This window comes from Epinephelus lanceolatus, chromosome 17 (genome assembly GCF_041903045.1).
Source record: "Epinephelus lanceolatus isolate andai-2023 chromosome 17, ASM4190304v1, whole genome shotgun sequence".
NCBI lineage: Eukaryota > Metazoa > Chordata > Actinopteri > Perciformes > Serranidae > Epinephelus > Epinephelus lanceolatus.
In genome coordinates, this window is record NC_135750.1 from 36,770,356 (window position 1) to 36,790,564 (window position 20,209).

A 20,209-nucleotide genomic window follows, 5' to 3' on the forward strand; every position below is an offset into this window, starting at 1 on the left:
AATCATTCATGGTGCGCAGCTTGTCTAATTTACATAGACAGTTTCATTCATTCATTTCATTTGTCGCCCCCAGTGTTGACTCCATGGCCTTGCTTTTACTGTTTCTGCCTAACTGTTATTATTTGTTATTTTTGCATGCTACCACTATGACTAACTGTTACTACTATTATCACTTACTAAATACATTTAAACTTTTATCTATCCTTGTGTACTGACTTCAGTAATAGACAAAGCCATTTAAAAGAATTCAAATCACTAATTCACTGTGAGTAAAAACCCTATGCAAATTAATTACATTATATTTTTGTGGTTGTCTTGATTTTCTATCACTTAGCAGCAATTTTAATTTCATGGTTAGTGAATTAATTTGCGTATTGCTCCTCCTTACACTCTGTTTTGTAGCGTTACCCAGCAAGTCTTTACCCTCCCAGTGACGCCCTGTTCAAATAATAGATATGTATTTTAAAAGGTTCAAACAAAAAAAAGGTCCAAATAAAAGCCCACATTGATGTAATCACTGTGATCCAGTCCTTTCATGGTGATAAGGTGGTGGCGAGTTCCGGGAACAGAGGGGGGAGCTGATACTGGAGGGGAGATAAGGAGGGAGTCAACTGGTGCCTAAAGCTCCTGATTACCAGAGTCAATAAAAGCTGGTGTCTGAGTGGCTCGTGTGCAATGTGACTTGACCACCACATCCTGCCTGACACTTGGACCAACAATCTGTCAGCTCCAACATCTGGGTTTGGCTATTTTTTAACTCATCATCTTAAAATCGTAAAAAGGTGAGTAGTTCTATAATCAAATAATTTCTGACTTTTGGACAGGAGAAAGTTATGATTGTAGCCCAGTGTGTAGGCTAATGTTGCTGTACTCTTGAAAGTTTCATGAGATTTATTTTTCCATTTTCCAAATTGACATTTTGTCTTATTACCAGTTGTATTTATTTTTTTGACACCATATGTCACCAGGTAATTTGTATTTTTTTCTATTCTTAATTTGGTTGTAGTCTTAGTCCTGAGATCAAAAGTCCATGTGTGCTTTAGTCATATTTAGTTAACTCCATCCATCAACATTTTAATGCAGTTTTAGTTCCATTAATTTGTTTATTTTGGTGGATCCCAATTAGCCTCTTTCCCCAACATTAAAAATGTCCACATTAAACATATGTACAACCATGCAAGTTTAAAAAGCAAAAATTGTGCCAAACAAGCACAGAAAAATGCATTTAAGTAAGCGTTGAGAACGTCCTACATTCCACAAAAACCCTGCACATAACGGTGTATTTTAAGAAGTTATTCATGGCTCTAGGGATAACAACTTCTTGTCTATCCACAAAACGAGTGGGGTATGTATGTGCTTGGCCAACATAGAGCTGAAAAAGATTCAGATACAACTAAAAATATAGATTTCCTCATTAAAACAAGCAAATGGGAATGTGATCTGATTTCATCTGGGGGCCCAGACAGTCTGGTATGGATATCAATACTACTACAGTACTATGATATGAAGAGTGGAGAAAAAGTCTAGCAGTGTTATTTTGGGCTAACTGAAGTTTATTGAGATCCTTTTTATTAGCATCAGACCTACTACATGACTGAAAGATAAAAAACTCATAATTATTTGCTCTGATTAACTTGATCTTGTTTGAAACCTTGTATAAGAAACAGCTGCAGAATAGCCATTTGTTGTGTTTCTAATTGTAACTGATTTAGATTTATATTGAGAGACACTGTGAGATTCCAGGCAACACAGGTTTGACCATTAATGCATAAACTTATCTTCCAAAATTGGCCAAAATTTGTCCAGACACAACAGTGATCTGCTGAAAAACTGACAAAGACAAATTCTGCAGTATTTGAACAGGAGGTGTAGCTGTTACTTGCTGTTGATAAACGGGACTCAAAAAACTTGGTTTTGCAGGACGTAGCAGTTCAGCGAGTTCCATGACCATCTCAGCCTTTGCCCTGAGTGCATGTTAACACTTTACATGATAACCTGGATGCACCTTTATAACAATGCAAATCAAAAATCCTGAACTATTTTGCTGTGAAGAACATGAGAAGGTGGACTGAGAGGAAAAATATGGGCTAGGCTAAAATTTAGAGTTTGGAAAATTACATAAACTGGACTGAATAATACACATACACAATATGAGATAAGTTTATTTGATGCATGTCAAGTATGAAGGCATATACTATCCCTGTTTTCTATAATTTGGTTTCACACCTGTGTAACATGGAAATGAATAGTCTGCCTTGTAAGCCCATTTGGGCTGGGCACCTACTGATGCAAGATACTACATTGATGTGAGAATGCAAACCCTACATCTAAGAAGATTTTTGTTGTTGGACATAATTTAGTCCATCTAAATATCAATATAATTTAGCACTATTGAGTTGTATATATTGTCCAGTATAACATTGTGACAGTAAATCTGACAATTCATGAGCAGTCAGGTAAAAGTTGTTTGAAAATCTGCAGGGGAGTTTAACGTTAGTAGTGCTTGCAGTTGTGCCGGCAGTACAGGAAGCAAAAATCTAAGCGTATCCTTGTAAATCAATGATTACAAATAACTAAAAAAATATGTCTGTTTGTAGTTAAGATTAGACGTAAAACCTTTTGTGGGTTAAGCTGTGGGGTTAAAGGAATACTTTACCCCCCACATGGCCATTTGTATATCAATTAGTCACCCCATGTTATGCTGAATTTTCTCACATGCCCCAATGGTGAGTGAAGAATCCAAAAACGGAGAAAATTCCTGATGAATTGAAGTCGGAGGCTACATATAATAATAGCAAGACTGTATCAAAACATCTGTTTACAAACTCTCTCACAACTCGTGCAGTATAATTCAAGTCTCATTTATCCAGTTGGACACTCAGCATTTCCAAATAGACAGTGCTTTCCAATGGGGAACTGAACAAGAAGTTAAACATGCCCTTTATATAGTCAGACTCCATTGACACAAACAGTAACTTGACCACGCTAAACACAGGAACTGCTGGTCTACTGATGCCTCAATCAGTAGTTTGGTGTTTTAAAAGGTTTTGTTCAAATTCACCAAGGTCATATAATAGCACAAACTAACTAACTGATTGAGAGTGGTGAGTATGACACAACTCTGTCATTGAACTGCTGAATTTAGTGCTTTGAAAATGAATTTAGTTTGTAACTCACACCTTTGTATTTAGACTTCACACATTCAGCTGTTACCAAATCACACATTGGAATTCTCACAAACACTTAAATTAATTAGCAATGCATAAATTACAATCTGACAAACTGTCACTCTGCTTCACAGATGCTGATTTAACCAAAATTATGCTTTCTTGTCTCTAGTTCACAGCCCAGCTTCTTCCTCCATCACCACCACTCCACACCTCATCACAATGCCTCATCGATCCTGCTCTGTTGAGATTAACAACAACTCCGGCTGCTACACTCTTGCGAACCCCAGGTTATGCATTGTTTTGTCTCTTTCTGGAGGTATTGAGAGTACTTTTAAAACTCTTACGGTAGCTCTGTGTGGTTTGAGGCCATTTTTCCTGGTTTGGGCCCTTTAGCTCCCATGACAGGAAAACCTAATGCTTCAGCATTAGGGGTGTAACCATACATCAGTCTGGACTGATATACTGATGTAATGATCAATGATCCAATAATAAGGGGAAACATCTAAACATATCATCATCTTACGGTTTAAATCCATGTCTGTGAAAACACAGTAGCTTCACACCAATTCCCACAGAAGATCTGTACAATCAGCACAGTTTAAAGATTATTGTCAACAATTCAGTATCTGACCATATGTCTCCCCTTCTGTTCTTGAGATATGATTCTAAGTAACAGCCAGAAAAGTGTTTTTGCAGAATATTATGATGTCACAGTAAAGTTGACCTTTAACCTTTGGGATATAAAATGCCATTACTTCATCATTTTATCCTATGTGTGAAACTGCGTCATCATTCGGGTATGAATTGTTGAGTTATGGCGAAAAACATGTTTTGTGAGGTCACAGTGACCTTGACATTTGACTACCAAATTCTAATCAGTTTATTCTTCAGTCCAAGGGGACATTTGTGTCAAATTTAAAGAAATTCCCTTAAAGTGTTCTTGAGATATCTTGTTTACAAAAATGAGACAGATACAGACCTTAACCTTTGACCACCAAAAACAAAGCAGTTCATTGTTGAGTCGAAGTTGACATTGGTGCCAAGAAATTCCCCAAAGCTGTTCCTGAGATATCACATTCACGAGAATGAGATGGATGCAAGGTCACAGTGATCTTGACCTTTGATCCTTGACCACCAAAATCTAATTAGTTTATCCTTAAGTCCATGTCAACCTTTGTGCCAAAACTGAAGAAAGTCCCTCAAGACATTCTTGAGATATCACATTCACGAGAATGAGACAGATAAGGTCACAGTGACTTTGACCTATGACCACCAAAAACTAACCAGTTCATTCCTGAGTCCAAGTGGACACTTCAAATCAAAAATATCATAGCAGATTTTGTGATATCAGCAAACTTCGTATCTTATCGTATCATAATGTATCGTATCAAGAATCAATGTAACATTATATTGTGATGATACCTGTGATTTAAACCCCTATTTAACATACACAGATATTTTAGTCAATAGTGTGCTTAGAGTGTTGTCACAGCAGTTTAGGTTTGGCACTCTTCTATTTCATCAGGACAGTGCACAAAACCAGGCTGATAAAGGAATGGTTTTCCCAGTTTGGTGTAGAATAACTTGATAAAGCTGTAACCTCAACTCCATCTAACACCTCTAAAATGGAACACTAATTACAAGTGGCTGACCTCACCAGTGCTCTTGAAGCCGAATGGAATGACATGTTATCACATCACATCCCATATGAGTAGTATGCTCAGCTGTACACATACTTTTGGCCATGTGGCGTATTCCATAATGGTCATGCAAAATTACTGCAGAATGTAATTGAGATGTTTTTTTTTAAAAAAAGGTTTACTCCTTGTGTGTGTACTCACATGCCTGTATAAGACACAAAAACACTCATGAAAATTAAATCAATGGTATAATTTGGAGAAGAATATTTACGGAGGAACCTGTCTGATTGTGTCTCTCTTTGCTCAGGGTGTTCACTGAGAGTGGCTGCTGTGAGATCCCTCTGCCACCCATGGTGGGTCCCTGCTCCGCTGGCAGCGCTCTGTTCAACAAGACCACCGGCTGTGCGACTGGCTCCGTTGGTGTCTTCACCTATGACCTTTTCAATTCTGAGATGAACGACTATAGCCACATCATGGCTGTCATGTACTCTGTGCCCTATGACCGAAACCTCTACTCCAACTGGTTTGCTGTGGGGATCTTTGACAGAGGCAACGACTGCGACTACAATCTGTATGATATCATGTATAATGGAAGTGAAAATAACTTTGCAAGAGCAAAGGCGGATGGCTCCTGCATTTCTTATCAGGGCGATTATGCTATAGTCAGTGCCTCCATGTCAGACTCACATGAGGCAGTCCTGAGGGTGGATGTCAGTGATACTGGCATGTATTAAGACAAAAGAAGTAGGCTCCTACTGTTACTATGTAAGGCAAATGAGATGATCACAATCATTTTAATAAAATATTTTAAGTATGTGTGAAGCTCAATCAACTGATAAAGTTGCTCACTAGCTAAAGTGGTGCTTTTGAATCAGTATACCTAAGACATAGTACACATGATTGTACACTAAATATTGGTTATTCAGATGTGATTTTAAAAAGTTGATGCCTAATTAGAAATAAAAACATGACTTTTATGTGTCAATCGAATCATGTCCTCTTTGTAAGACAATGAAATTAACATGTTTTGTTAGTTCTCTCAGACACTTAGAAATCTAGTTGATAGATGGCCGTTTCTGGACATTGTGGTGCCCTTGGCCACTGGTTGCCAACCTGGTGGTCCCAACTGGTCGCCAAAGTTTCATAGGGGGGGTCATAAGGCCTTCTTGATTTTAAGGAGTTTAATAAAACAAAAAAAACAGTAAGCCTATATCTAAGATATGTACTACTTTCTTTGAGGAAAACTAAATGAAATTGATATTTTAGACTTTTTAGAAGTCCAGATTATTATTTAAGGTATAAAGTCAGGATAAGACAGCATAAGGGAACTGTAAAGACCTGACCATAAGCTTATTGTTTAGAGCATTTGCATTTGTCCAAACTCCATAAAAAACTTTAAAGCATTTGAGGATTTATTGGACAAAATTAAAGACATTTCTACCATAATTTGATGCAGAAAAGGCAAAAATTGATGCAGAATAATTCACCAGTATTCTGGGAATTAAGCATCTGACACTCAAAATTTCCTGGAGGACGACCCCTCCCTCCATATCATATCTAGCTTCCGGGTTTAAAGTTCTATTACTAGAACAGGAGTCTGCTCAATTTTTTCTCTTTGTTTACTTTCTGGTTTTTCTGCATGAAAATTGTGACTAATTAGAAGCAGTTTCCTTGCCCATCACAAATTTTGCTTGTAAATGTGTGAACACAAACCAAACTCGAGGCTATATATTAAATAAATTGGTCCGGGATTTATACCAAAGCACACAAACTACAGGTATGAAAATGACCTAAGAGGAATTTTATGACCTGTACGGAGGCCCATGTCTTGTACTATTGATGAAGTCAGCCTGTGTTTAGATGTGTGTGAGAGGGACCAACACTGGGGGGCAGCAGAGTGTTTGTAAAGGCTACAGTCTGTATGACTATGTGGATGGTATGTGTGATGTCCTAAGACATGTGATCATGCACATAAAATTTTGGTTCTATTACCTATGTCTACCTTTTCATGGCAGGTTTCAACAAATCACAGAATATGTCATGCAGCTGAGAGAAAAAAGGGAAACACAAGTTTGTCTCAAAAGGAATTTGACTTGTACCCACACATATATAGACCATTCTTTTGAAGAGAATGTAATGTTTTCTGTACACTGTATTATAGAAGAGGCTTATTGTTTTGGAGATGTCATGCATTTAAACATATGATGTCTTTTTAAACTCTTTATCATAAAATAACCTAATGTGTGATAAAGAGCTTCAAAATAGGTACCATATTAGCTTGCAACCTCCATTTGTCACACTGTTAATACCAACAAGACATTTCCTGCATGCTCAACAATAGTAACAACATCAGGAACACAATACTTACCATTGCTTCCTCACAATTAAAACACATTTTAATGATTTAATTGGTAGTAAAGGATGGTTCCACCAGAATTGTGCTGTGAACAGGTTTCACAGTGAAAGGCAAACAGGCAAAAGTGTGTTTTTGAAACACGTCTCTAAAGTCAAATACTGCCAGTCTCACACAGTTTATGAGGATCTACAAAAAGAAATGGGAGCTATTTAATCCTGGTAGAGGACAATTCATTTTGCTTTAAAGCTGGAATCACCCACAGAGGTAAGACTAATAATTCTGAATATAGTGTATAAACCTACTGTGGGTAGTCCCTTCAATTTTTCATAATAAAAGCCACCATGTGCACAATCAGAACTTTACAGACTTTATCACCTCCCATGTGGTAGTATTAAAGAAGACCCTATTTCAGACAGTAAAGCACAAGGCTACTGCTGGAATTGAACGAATTGAGATCACACTATGTTGTACAGTATGTGTGGCACCAGCACATCCCGATGAAAAAAGTAGTGAAGTATTACTTCAATAAGAAATAACTTGGAACTATACCGATTGAGCTTTATCTACACTGTTTCTTTTATATTTGAACTGTAATACGTTTCAAATGTGAAAACAGAATTTACACCACTGCGTGTGTATAAGGAGCAGAATTAAGTTTAGACTCACCGAAGACCAGAGCCAGACCATGAGATGTTCCTACAGCAATCACACCCGATACTGTCTGAACACAAAAAATGTACAAAAAGATTTAGTCAGTAAAAGTTGAGCAAAGACAACACAAAGACAAAATAATAGGGGTGGGGGAAAAAATCAATACAGCATAGCATTGCAGTATTGTGTGGTGATATTTTATCGATACACGGATGTCAAGTATCAATCTTTTATTATATGCATTATTAATTTTTGTAAATGCACATTTTAATACAACTTTTGTAACTGGAATAATAAATCAATTCCTTTTTGGGACCAGTAGTTGGCGTTGATGTTCTTTTTCCTGGTGAGGTCAGTGGCATTTGGCAAGATGTTCATCGAAATAAAGATGGAGGCACCGGAGAAAGAAACAAGAATCGGCCGTTGGTGTTTTAATCACACGTCTGGACTATTTTTAATTTTTTAACTTGTAAGGAAAGAATGACTTGGATATGGCATGTGTGATTTGCAAGCAGTGTCATTTGAGGATAACTGATAACTAAAATAACACCGCCCATCACCTATTTCAAAGATCTGTGACATTGACTGTTGAAAACGAAGGCTTTTGTTACATGCTAAAAACACTCCGTAGATATGTGACTCCATCCCTACGTTTTTTTTAACCAACACAGCTGTACCAAAGTTCTACAGAGAAGTGAAGCATAAAGTTGAGGAATCTTTGAGTACAGCAGGAAGGGTGGCAATAACTTGTGATGCCTGGACTTCAAGGTCAGTGGATTCATACGTGACTATAAGGGCACATCATCTCAGAGAACTGGTGACTGCTGTTCTCCAAACTAGAGCAGTACACTAAAGTCACACTGGAGCAAACATTGCAGACCTCCTGCAAAATGCAGCACAAGAATGGGGGATTGTGATTGTAACAGACAACACTTGTAACATGTGTGGCGCCATTTAGTAAGCGGGATAGATATCTGCATGTGAAGTGTTTCACTGACGCGCTTAATCTGGCCTCACAGAGGACGTTAAATCTGCCAAAAGTTCAGTTTGTCAGGTGTATGCGGCATTTCTGACAGGTTTTATGACGCTGTTGGTCAGTCTGTCTGCTTTGCATCACATTTTTCTGCAATAAAAATGGTTAAAGTCAGATGAACAGACTAAAAACTTTATCTTATGAGATAAAACTGATGCTGGCAAAGTTTTGCTTTGGGGGAAATAATTTGCAGTTGGAATAAAAGGTAATAAATCACAATATATGGCAATATATTTTATCGCAATACTCCGAATATTGCAATATTGTGATAATATCGTACTGTGGGTCCTCTGGCAATTCCCACCCCTGCAAAATTGGAGGAAACACCACAAAGGAATATCACACAATCTGCCTCCACCAGCACTGAAATAGTCAGGGACCACAAACACAAACCTGTCCTTTATAATGACAGTGGTTTCCCTAAAGTTTGAACATTTTTTCAGTAGAGGTTTTCTCATTACAATGCATTATTACAAACTATAAAACCTCTTGCAAATGTGCATACCCTCACATTCTCGTCCTGCTTCTCCCCTACGTCTCTCTCATTATTTTTACACTAGAGAATTGAGTTCTGTGTAAATGCTCTGGCTGCACTCAAAAAATATGCTCAACTCTATTTTCTGTTGTATTGTTGTGTACAACCTTCTAAAACTGGTCTACCATAATGTTTGTAGTTGATACAAATTATCAAAGCAATTCAAATAAATGCAAAAACCTTGAATGTGGTTCACCCCTTTGGCCTAATGGTTATGGTGCAAACCTGCACTTCGATTCTGGCTAGGGTTCCTGTCTGCCTGTCTACTATCGTGCTGATAAAGGCAAAATGTCAACAGCAACACTTCTAACTTTATTTCCTATGTCTCCAGTTTATAGCCACATTTAAAATTATGAAATGACTAAAAATGCATCATGAAAGCAAACATAGTCAGCCATAGAACATCATAGACAGTCATAGGGTGTGTTACCAAATTGTCCTTCAACCTAATACCATCTCTTTTTGCTCAGCTGAATTCATAGTTGAATAAATTAATACTCACTATAGCAGTTGGCAGTCCGGCATCCACTTTGTCCTGAGCAAAAAATATACAAAAGTTTTAATTATGCTTTAATACATAAATGCATTGGTCTACTGCACATGTACAATTCTAAAGCTAGTGTTTAAGTACAGAGTTTAGTAACAATCAATCATGCAAATAAAATCACTTTAAGCAACAAAACCTACAAAAGAACCAGAGCAGGCATTCAGAATTACCAAGAGATAATCAACTTTTGACTATAACAGAGCTCAGATCACTGCTGTCTGACAGTTTTCATCAAGTAACTCAATCCAGTGACTCAAACCCAGAGGTTTACATTAGCTTTAGTGAACCAGTTAGTAGTTTAACACCCCTCATATTAATGATGGGTTGTTGTCAGATGAGAAATAGAAAGATAATAAAGACATACATGAATTGTGTGATCATTGATAATAATAGCCAAAATGCTCTGTTTTTATTTGTTTTAGAAAAGATAAGATGCATTTATTGTCACTATATACAGTGATACAGTGAAATTTCAAGTGCCCTCACAGTGACATTTAAGATTTTACATACATTATGTGAATTCATACACACACACCCATACACACCCCCACTCATACAACAACTAACACAAGATAAAATAAAATTAAGAAAATATATATGAAAATATATATGAAATTGCACTGATGCATGACAGTCATTGCACAGACCTGATGTTCATTGCACAGACCCGATGGTTTTCTTTTTGACATCTCAACACTCATGACACCTGTGAATCTTTTTGATTTCTTAAATTAACTTAAAAGTAGTCATCCTTACATCATCCTGATCAATACAATCAGCACAGTTTCAAGGTGGACACCTAGGATGAGTGTCATCAATTAAGTATCTGACCAAATGTCTTCCCTTCTGTTCCTGAGATATGACACTGAATAATGGCCAGAAAAGTGTTTTGTGCAGAACATTATGCTGTTTCTGTGAAGTTGACCTGTGACCTTTTGGGTATAAAAGGTCATCCCTTTATTATTTTATCCTATTAGACATTTGTGTGAAGTTTTGTCATAATTAGCATATGATATGTGAAGATATTTCCTTACAGTGTCCTTGAGATCTCTCATTCACAAAAATGAAACTGACAAGGTCAGAGTGATAATGACCTTTGACCACCAAAATGTAATCTGATCATTGTTGAGTTCGAGTGAACTTTTGTGCTAAATTTCAAGATAATCCCTCAAGCTGTTCTTGAAATATTGCATTCACAAGAATGAGATGAATGCAGGGTCATAGCGACCTTGACCTTTAACCCTTGACCACCTAATCTAATACATTCATCCTCGAGTCCAAATCAACCTTTGTGTCAAGTTTGAAGAAATTCCCAGAAATTCTTGAGATATCGTGTTCACAAGAATAAGACAGACAAGGTCACCGTGACCTTGCCCTTTGACCTTTGATCACCAAAAACTAATCAGTTTATTGTTGAGTCCAAGTGGACATTTGTGCCAAAAAACCTCTGAGAGGCTGCGCCTAAACGTAACTTCACTCTGTGGTGTTATTTAGCCCGTTTTCGAATGAGATAGACATAGTACCAATGGATGCATTAGGTCTGTGATACTCAACTTGAGGCCATGGGCCTCACCTGTCAACCATTTTCTGATTCACAATGACAACAAATTAATTCACGCTGGGATATGTTTTTGTTCTATGAATGTAAATAAGGTTCCAGAGTGCATTAAAAAGCATCAAATTTGAGGTTTTTTATCAATAAAAGAAAACTTCTAAGGGAGAATCCCCTCGAAAGAGGTTCAGGCTATGCCCTGAATGTCAAGTCATGGAAAAGCTCCTGCATACACCTCACCTGCAGCACTACACCAACTGGATTTGGCAAAAATGAGTGTGGACAGCAAACATCAAAAACAGGCAGTTCATTTGTTATATATACTGTACTGATACATATTAACGTTTGTTTATTAAATGGCCCCTGTTCTCTCGTCATTTTATACAATTGTCCCTGACTTAAGTTGTCCAGTTTTACATGACACCACTACCTCCGTGCTAGCTATAAAAATGAGCTCACAGCCTCTTAAAAACAGTAATGTCTGCCAAGATCACCAGCAGCCCTGCGGGTCTCAGTCACAGGCGGGCACACACACAAACACACATGTGCAGGTGCAGTCATAGGACACACACACACACACAGAGGTATGTACATCCACATGCTTGTGTGTTAGAATTCACAAGTGCATATCAAAATGCATCTGCATAGCTGAGTTGTACTTATTACACACAGACAAACATACATACACATTATGTCGTTTTGTGAGTGATCCATGAGCACTGTTTTACTCAGTGATGATCTGAATATGTAGGATGCTTTAGTTGCTTTCCTCCATTTTTTCCTTTTTTTTATGTTGTCTGAAAATATGCGCTCTGGGCTCAGGTCCTGGCCTGTTTTAATTTCATGGTGTCTTATAAGTCTATGCAGGCTGAACATATCTGTTGCATGACACAATAAAAATTCATTCATTCATACATACACATGTGGGACTTAAAGTAAATAATCACACAAGCGTATGTACATGTATCTTGTCCTCCGTGAACCTTTCCACCCCCATAGTGCATGCATGGGCGTGTGTTTTTCTTACAGCAGCAGAGACGATCTGTGCAGAGATGCCCTTCAGGAGACTGTGTCGAAGAACAGACCCATGAACAGTTGCATTCAGATCCACGGTCCTTCTCCGTCTTCACACATGGACATGTCCACACACAGACGCACGTCAACACAAGTAGACATGTTCACAGATCAAACACGCACACAAAGAAGACAGTTTCCATTTTATTACCATGGACATGTAAAGACAAGAAGGTGTACATCAAAAGCATGCAAGTAGTAGTGAGTGTTTGTGTTGTTTGTTTGGCAGATGGACACTTCTTCGTGGAACTACTTTAGGGTGAGGATGTACACGGTCTGTATTGGCTCATGTTTGTGCTGCTCTGGTTGCTGCAGCAGCATCTGTATGGAGTCACACACATAAAGGTTCTAAATAAAATATATTTCTAACTTCAGCCTACAGTATTTCAACATTAAAAAGATTTACTTATTCTATTTAATTTCAAATTAAAACTATATGTATACAGCATATGGCATGTGGGGTGTACTTAATTTAGGCATATTAAATAGTCATTTAAATTGTATTCAGTTTTCATATAACATTTTAAAACTTAATGTGTTTATGTAATTCAAAATGGCTTCACTTATTTAGCAAAATGCATTTTTTGATTGTTGTTATGCAGAGTATTTAAGTTTATTTATACAGCACTTTTCCAGAGTCCCTCAAAATAAAAAAGAGACTACAGATACAACATACATTCTTAAGAAGACTACAAACATAAAGTAAAAATTATTAAAAATATAGAGATTAAAAAACTGCACCCTAGAAGCTGCTTGTTAAAAAGTGTGCACTGTGTCCTCAGATCTGAAGTCCAAAGGGACAGAGCTCCATAAGAGCCAATACCTCAAAGCACAGTCTCTTTAGATATGAGGCTGGAGCAGCGAACAACAAACAAACCTGATCAGTCTTCAGAGACCTACTGCTAATATAGGACTGCAGTAAATCTCAAGATCTCAAAAATGACAGCAAGAACCTTGTAAAAGTTTAGCAGCATTTTGGGCCACTTGTAAACCATCAGGGATGTTTTGCTAAAACAGGTTGAAATGGGACAAAATCAAAGCACAAATAATTAGGGGTGGAGGGACTCCATACAGCATAGTATTGCAATATTTTGTGTGGCAATATTGTATCTATACACAGATGCCAAGTATAGATTTTTTTTAATATATGAATTATTATTATCCGCTCGGATCGACTACAAAATCTCCCTCCTCACATTCCAGTGCATCCATGGCAACGCCCCCCAGTACCTCAAAGAACTCCTCACCCCCCAGACCTCAGCACGCTCACTCCGCTCCACCAACAGCCACAGACTTCTCCCCCCAAGGACTAAGAGCCGCACACTGGGAGATCGAGCCTTCTGCTCCTCTGCTCCTCGACTATGGAACACCCTCCCAGAATACCTGAGGGTTCCACAGTCAATTGATTGTTTTAAAAAGGGCCTTAAAATGTACCTTTTTAAAAAATCTTTTAATCTGTAATTTTTGCTTGTATTATTTTGATAACTGCTTTTAACTCTTGTTTTAACTTATTTTTTCTTTTCTTGCTGTTGTAGCACTTTGAGATTTTTCGTTAAATATAAAGTGCGTTACAAATAAAATTTATTATTATTATTATTATTATTAATAATATTGCAAATATAAATGAAACTTTTGGTAGCCTTCTAGAATACTAAAATAAATTACCTTTTCAGTCCAATAGATAGATTTTGCTGCAATGAAAATTATTTACATAAGATGAACAGACTGAGAACTTCACCAAAACAGATGTCGTTAAAGATTTCCGTCAGGGACATCCTTTGTAGTTAAAAAAAAGGTAATATATCGCAGTATGTATCTATCATAGCAATACTTGCATATTGCAAAACTTTTAAAATTGCAATAATATTGTATCGTGATCCAAGTGTCGTAACAATATCAAATCTTGGGGCCTGTGTGTGTGCGTGTGTGTTTGTGTGCGTGTGTGTGTGTGTTTGTGTGCGTGTGTGTGTGTGTTCATGCCGTTTGAGGTGAGCTGGGTCTCCACTGTCAGAGCTGGCCAGAGAGGAGGTGTCACAGGAGTGAGCATCCATGTTGTCTGTGTTTAGCAAGCAGGTGTCCTCCAACACAAATGGTTCCTCCTCATCCTCCAGCTGCAGACAACACACAGGACAACAAAACAAACACACCTCAGATAGATGGCACCCAAAGGATAACAAAACAAACATACCTCAGCTACACGGCTCTCTTACATTTATAGTGGAGGGGGATAACACTGATGTTAAATCTGCTGCCAACATCATCTTCCCAGTATCACACGCAACTTCAGTCTGTTTCAGCCCTGTGGGAATTATCTTTTGACAGTGGCTGTCGGCTACTACCACACTGAATAACAGCAAAATTAACCTATAGAGCCAACTTTGCAACCGATGAAAAATATTGTTGGTAGTTAACCGATTAATGGTGAACCCCTGACATCACTATTTTTAACGTTTTGGTGTAATTTTTTTCACACTGCAGCCACTCCCCTGCTCTCTGTGTCAGTGCTGAGCTCCTCCAAATACATACACACACACACACGTGCACATGCACACACACACACACACACACACACACACACACACACACACACACACTACATAAACACAGAGTCGGCGATCAGCGGAGCAAAGAGATGGAGACAACAAGTTAACAAAAGAAGACTTTCTTTGTGATTAAAAGCCAATTCTTACACAAGCATAAACATGCAGAAAGCAGTATTAGTTTTGCTCTATCTGCAGTCTCATCCACCTCCACCGCTGCAATGATTTACACACGCACCGCACACTTAAGTACTAATCAATAACATTCTGAAATAAATTATTCTTTTGATAAAAATTGTTTTTATTCCTCTAGAAGTGTTACATTTCTTATTCAAAAGGCATTCATGCTTTTAGAAATTGATTTGTCTATTTACCTGATATCAAAATCATGTTTTTTAACATATGGCCTTAATGCCTGGAGAGATACACAGATGTACCTTTAATATTTATACAGTAGTCTATACTGCAAGTGATTGTGAATCAGTTTCACCTGTTTTGGTGCAAATGAAAGTGTCTCCAGGTGCAATGGAGAGGCAAAAGCATGACAACCAAAAAGGGAATGGTTTTGCATGTTGTGGCCTCAGACAGTTGCTCTCTCCTTATCCTTCCTGACTGATTCTTCTCTAGTTTTGTGTTCTGCTAGTGTCCTTGTCACTACTGGTATCATGAGGCGGTACCTGCAGCCCAATCAGGTTGCACAGGTAGTCCAGCTCCTCCAGGATGGCACATCCATACATGCTGTCACAAGAAGGTTTGCGGTGTCTCCCAGTTCAGTCTAAAGAGCATGGAGGAGATACCAGGAGAGTGGCTGTTACACAAGGAGAACTGGACAGGGCTGAAGAAGGGCATCAACCGTAGTATCAGTACCTGCCCTTTTGCACGGGGAGGAACAGGAGGAACACTGCCAGAGCCCTCCAGCAGGCTACTGGTGTGCATGTTTCTGACCAAACTGTCAGAAACAGACTCCATGATGGTGGCATGAGGGCCTGAAGTCCTCTAGTGGGACCTGTGCTCACAGCCCAGCACCGTGCAGCTCAATTGGCATTTACCATACACCAGAATTGGAAGGTCTGTCATTGGTGCCCCGTTCTCTTTTCAGATGAGAGCAGGTTCACACTGAGCACATGTGACAGGCGTGAAAGAGTCTGGAGACGCCATGGTGAACGTTATGCAGCCTGTAACATCGACCGGTTTGGCAGTGGGTCAGTGATGGTCCGGGGAGGCATATCCTTGGAAAGTCACACAAACATCCATGTCACAGCCAACAGTACCCTGACTGCTGTTAGATACCAGGATGAAATCCTCAGAGCAATTGTCAGACCTTACGCCACTGCAGTGGGCCCTGGGTTCCTCCTGGTGCAGGACAATCCCTGGCCTCATGGGGCCAGAGTGTGTAGGCAGTTCATGGATGATGGAGGCATTGATGCCACTGATTGGTCCTCTCATTCCCCTGACCTAAATCCAACTGAGCCCCTATGGGACATCATGGATGCATGGTGCATCCAATGCCGCCAAGTATTGCCACAGACTGTCCAAGGGCTCACTGAGGCCCTAATCTAGACCTGGGAGAAGATCCCCCAGGACACCATCCACCAACTAATCAGGAGCATGCCCAGACATTGTCAGGAGTGCATACAAGCATGCAGGGGGCCATACACACTACTGAGTCACATTATGAGTTGCCATTATAAAATTCACAAAGGTTGGATCAGCCTGTGATTTTGAATCCAGCCCTCAGTGGGTTGATGATTTTGGATTCCATTGACTGTTGCTATGTCATTTTGTTCCCAACATATTATACAGTGTATATCAGTAAAGATTTTCAACTTGAATAATTTGTTTATCAAGATCTGATCTGTGAAGTGTTCCTTTAATTTTTCTGAGTGTATACAGAGAGAGAGATACAAGAGAAGTAGGGCAGCTGATAAAATTACTTTCAAAAAGTTTCATCATACTGTTAAAAGTGCTTGATGCAGTATAGCTCAGTGTAGTAGTCAGAGAATAACATGTTACCTCATTAAGGATGCTCTCCAGTGTGGGAGGTGTGTCCACTTGGGGAATGTCAAACTCCTTATCATCGATCTGAGAACAAAAGTTTTACAAAAACAAAGAGGGTGAGAGAGCAGTACTTGTTCTGTTGTGTTTTCTTTGTTGTGTGTATATTTGAATCTCCTTTGTCTGTCATCTCCATGTGTTTTATCCCAAATTAACAACAAAAAGCACTCATCAGTACTATTCAACCATTACTTAAGTGACCAGCAATCCAACCCCCACTGACTCAAGTGACTGACTTCCAGTACTAATTCAAACACTGGTTTTCTGAAGTAGTGACTGAGCTTCCCTGAGTTAAGCAGACCTGTAAAGCTCTGAGGTTATTATTCTCGCCTCACAGAGGCTTAAGTGTAGGTTCAGTTCATGTATATTTTTTTTGTGACAAATGAGGACTCAAAACACATGTTCAATGTGGGAAAGTTTTGCACCTGGATGATTATTTACCAAGAATTCTTGCCAGAATCTACTTCCTTTCCCAGTGAAAACACTTCCAGGAACACTTAGTACTCTTAGTATGTGGATGGATGGTAAATGGGCTTGCACTGGTATAGCGCCTTTCTAGTCTTTTAATCACATAATGCACTTTCACACCTCATGTTACATTCATCCATTCACACACACTTTCAAACACTAATGACCAAGCCTACCATGCAAAGTGCCACCTGCTACCCAATGTAAAAATTCACCCTCGTTCAAACACCAATGACCGACAGCCATCTGTAGTAATTTGGACAGAGTCTTCAAGTTTTTTTTTGTTTTGTTTTATATCTAGTGTTAGTAGTAGTAGTTAGCACACATTAGCTTGGAGGGCTAACTTTGCTTGTTGGCATGAAGGTCACTGCCACCCTCAACATCCCATCAAATCCCGTACAAACTCTCAAACTCTGTGTGGCAAAAATGATTGAATAGTCGAATATTCATATTGAACAGCCAAATCCAATGCCACTGACAGAATTCTGAGGTGGGTGCAGCCCTAAAAAATATCTAAGGTGGTTGGTGTTTTTCACATTGTACAGCACCTCACTCACAACATTCCATAAACAGTATAACAATACTACAGAGCCCCAGTCAAATCACAGTGTGATTTTATTTTGTCACATTAACTTTTGCGTTACCTCAGATTTGGTTTTACATGACAGCACATGACATAGTGCTGTGTTGCTGTACCCCATTTCCATAGGACCAGTCGGTATGTTGGTTCAGTCCAGTTAAAATACACTGAGTTTAGAGAAACACACTGCAGATATTACAGAGAGAAGCAATGATGAGACACTTTGTATTATGTATTTATTGCTCATACCTCCTTCAAAGGGCTGACCTCTTACAGTATACAGCCATCGGCTGTGAACACGGTCACAGCTGCTCTACCTGGCTGTGCTGGTTGAAGCTATGACTGTGGATGTAGTTAATGCTAGGGCTGTGGCTGCAGTTGTGATTGTACCCATCAGTGCTATGGATATGGCAATGGTAGTTGTACTGTGGCTGCTCTTTACTGTTCCTATTAACGTTAACCAAGAAATTATCTTCAAGCCACACAGCACTGCAAATGAACTAAATACTTTCCATGCAAACTTTGAAAACAACTTCCCAGCTGAGGGAGTACAAGAGGCCCAGGACCCAGGCCCACCAGTAATATCCAAGGCAGATCTGTGCAGATCATTCAAAAGGATTAAGCCACACAAGGCGCCTTGACCTGATGGCATCCATGGCCAAGCTCTCAATATGGGTGCAGATCACTGGCAGATGTCTCCACAGACATTTTCAATCTCTCACTACTGCAGTCCCCACATTTTTCAAGAAGACTACCATTGTCCCTGTCCCCAAAACACCAAAGCCCTCTGCCTAATGACTACCGTCCAGTAGCACTCACTTCCATCATCATGAACTAAGTGAACCCATTTCAATTTGTGCACCGGCCAAGAGGATCAATCACCATTGCCATCACCCCAGTCCTTCACACTACCTTTTCCCTCCTGGACCAGAGGAACATGTGAGAATGCAGTTTGTCTGCTACAGTTCAACATTCAACACCACTGTCCCCTTCAAGCTCTTCAACAAGCTCGTAGAACAAGGGCTCTTGACCACCCCCTGTGATTGGATCCTGAACTGCCTGATGGACAGAGCTCATATTGTGCAAATAGGCAGCACCGTATCTTCCACCCTGACCCTCTCCTGCACTCCCCATTCATGCACAACTGTACCACAAACAGCTTTAACTGGATCATCAAATTTGCTGATGACACAATCATCATCAGCCTGATCCCTGATGGTGACAAGACAGCTTACAGAGAGGGGGTCAGAGCTCTGATATCTTGGCGCCCATACAACAGCCTCCATCTCAACCACAGCAACACTAAGGAGTTGACTGTGAATTACAGGAAGAGACAGGGAGGAAGACATGCCTCCATCTCCATCTTTGGGACTACAGTGGAGAAATTCAGCAGCTTCAGGTTCCTCTAGGTTCCTCTAGGTTCACATCAGTGAGGATCTGACCTGGACTTGCCACACAGACAGGATTACCAAGACAGCGAGAAAACTGCTCTTCTTCCTCTGCAGGCTGAGGAGGTTCAACGTGGACTCCAGAATACTCCGTAACTTCGACAGGTGCACCATCGAGAGTATCATGACCAGCTGCATCACTGCCTGCCATGGCTCTTACATTTTTTACAGTTAAGATTTTACAGATCTTCATGGTGCTGAAGATGAATACATTGAACATAGCTTTTTGTCTCAAAGACATGCTCTATGTTCTAAATAAATATATTACAAAGCAAAAATGAAGCAAATAACAAAATTGTAAACTCTGAAGCACATAAGCACATTATGGTAATATGCCTTCCTTTACAGTCAGCAGTCAGAGCTTACAGACTGCTGGATTTTTTAATAATATATGTTACTGAATGGAGGGAAACTTGAGACTGTAAACTTGGTTTACTTCGATCAAATTAACAGCTTCTCCAGGAAAACATGAATAACCTGTTTATGATTGGGTTTTTGAAATATCCCATTTATGTGTTTGAGCATGTAAACACCATATTCTGTTCATGAGAAATCTCAAT

The 20,209-nt window shown here is 39.2% G+C and overlaps 2 protein-coding genes across 3 annotated transcripts in view; one reads left to right on the forward strand and one right to left on the reverse strand.

The window, feature by feature from the left end:
- Positions 1-20,209, reverse strand: part of vps8 (VPS8 subunit of CORVET complex) — a 64,041-nt gene that overhangs the window by 42,215 nt on the left and 1,617 nt on the right. The window contains exons 2-6 of one of the 2 annotated variants that reach the window (XM_078176253.1): positions 17,112-17,180; positions 14,539-14,669; positions 12,512-12,608; positions 9,888-9,920; positions 7,833-7,887 (exon numbers count right to left, since the gene is read on the reverse strand). In XM_078176253.1, coding sequence (XP_078032379.1) covers positions 7,833-7,887; positions 9,888-9,920; positions 12,512-12,608; positions 14,539-14,669; positions 17,112-17,180 — 385 coding nt within the window. Of the gene's footprint in view, positions 1-7,832; positions 7,888-9,887; positions 9,921-12,511; positions 12,609-14,538; positions 14,670-15,775; positions 15,876-17,111; positions 17,181-20,209 lie in introns of those variants that run through there. The other variant, XM_078176254.1, reaches the window with a different exon arrangement.
- On the forward strand, positions 575-5,776 carry LOC117248449 (DELTA-sagatoxin-Srs1a-like). Its single transcript, XM_033613552.2, has 3 exons — positions 575-782; positions 3,340-3,457; positions 5,118-5,776. Exons 2-3 carry the CDS (start codon positions 3,390-3,392, stop codon positions 5,542-5,544), a joined length of 495 nt encoding a protein of 164 aa, XP_033469443.1. The 5' UTR covers positions 575-782; positions 3,340-3,389; the 3' UTR covers positions 5,545-5,776.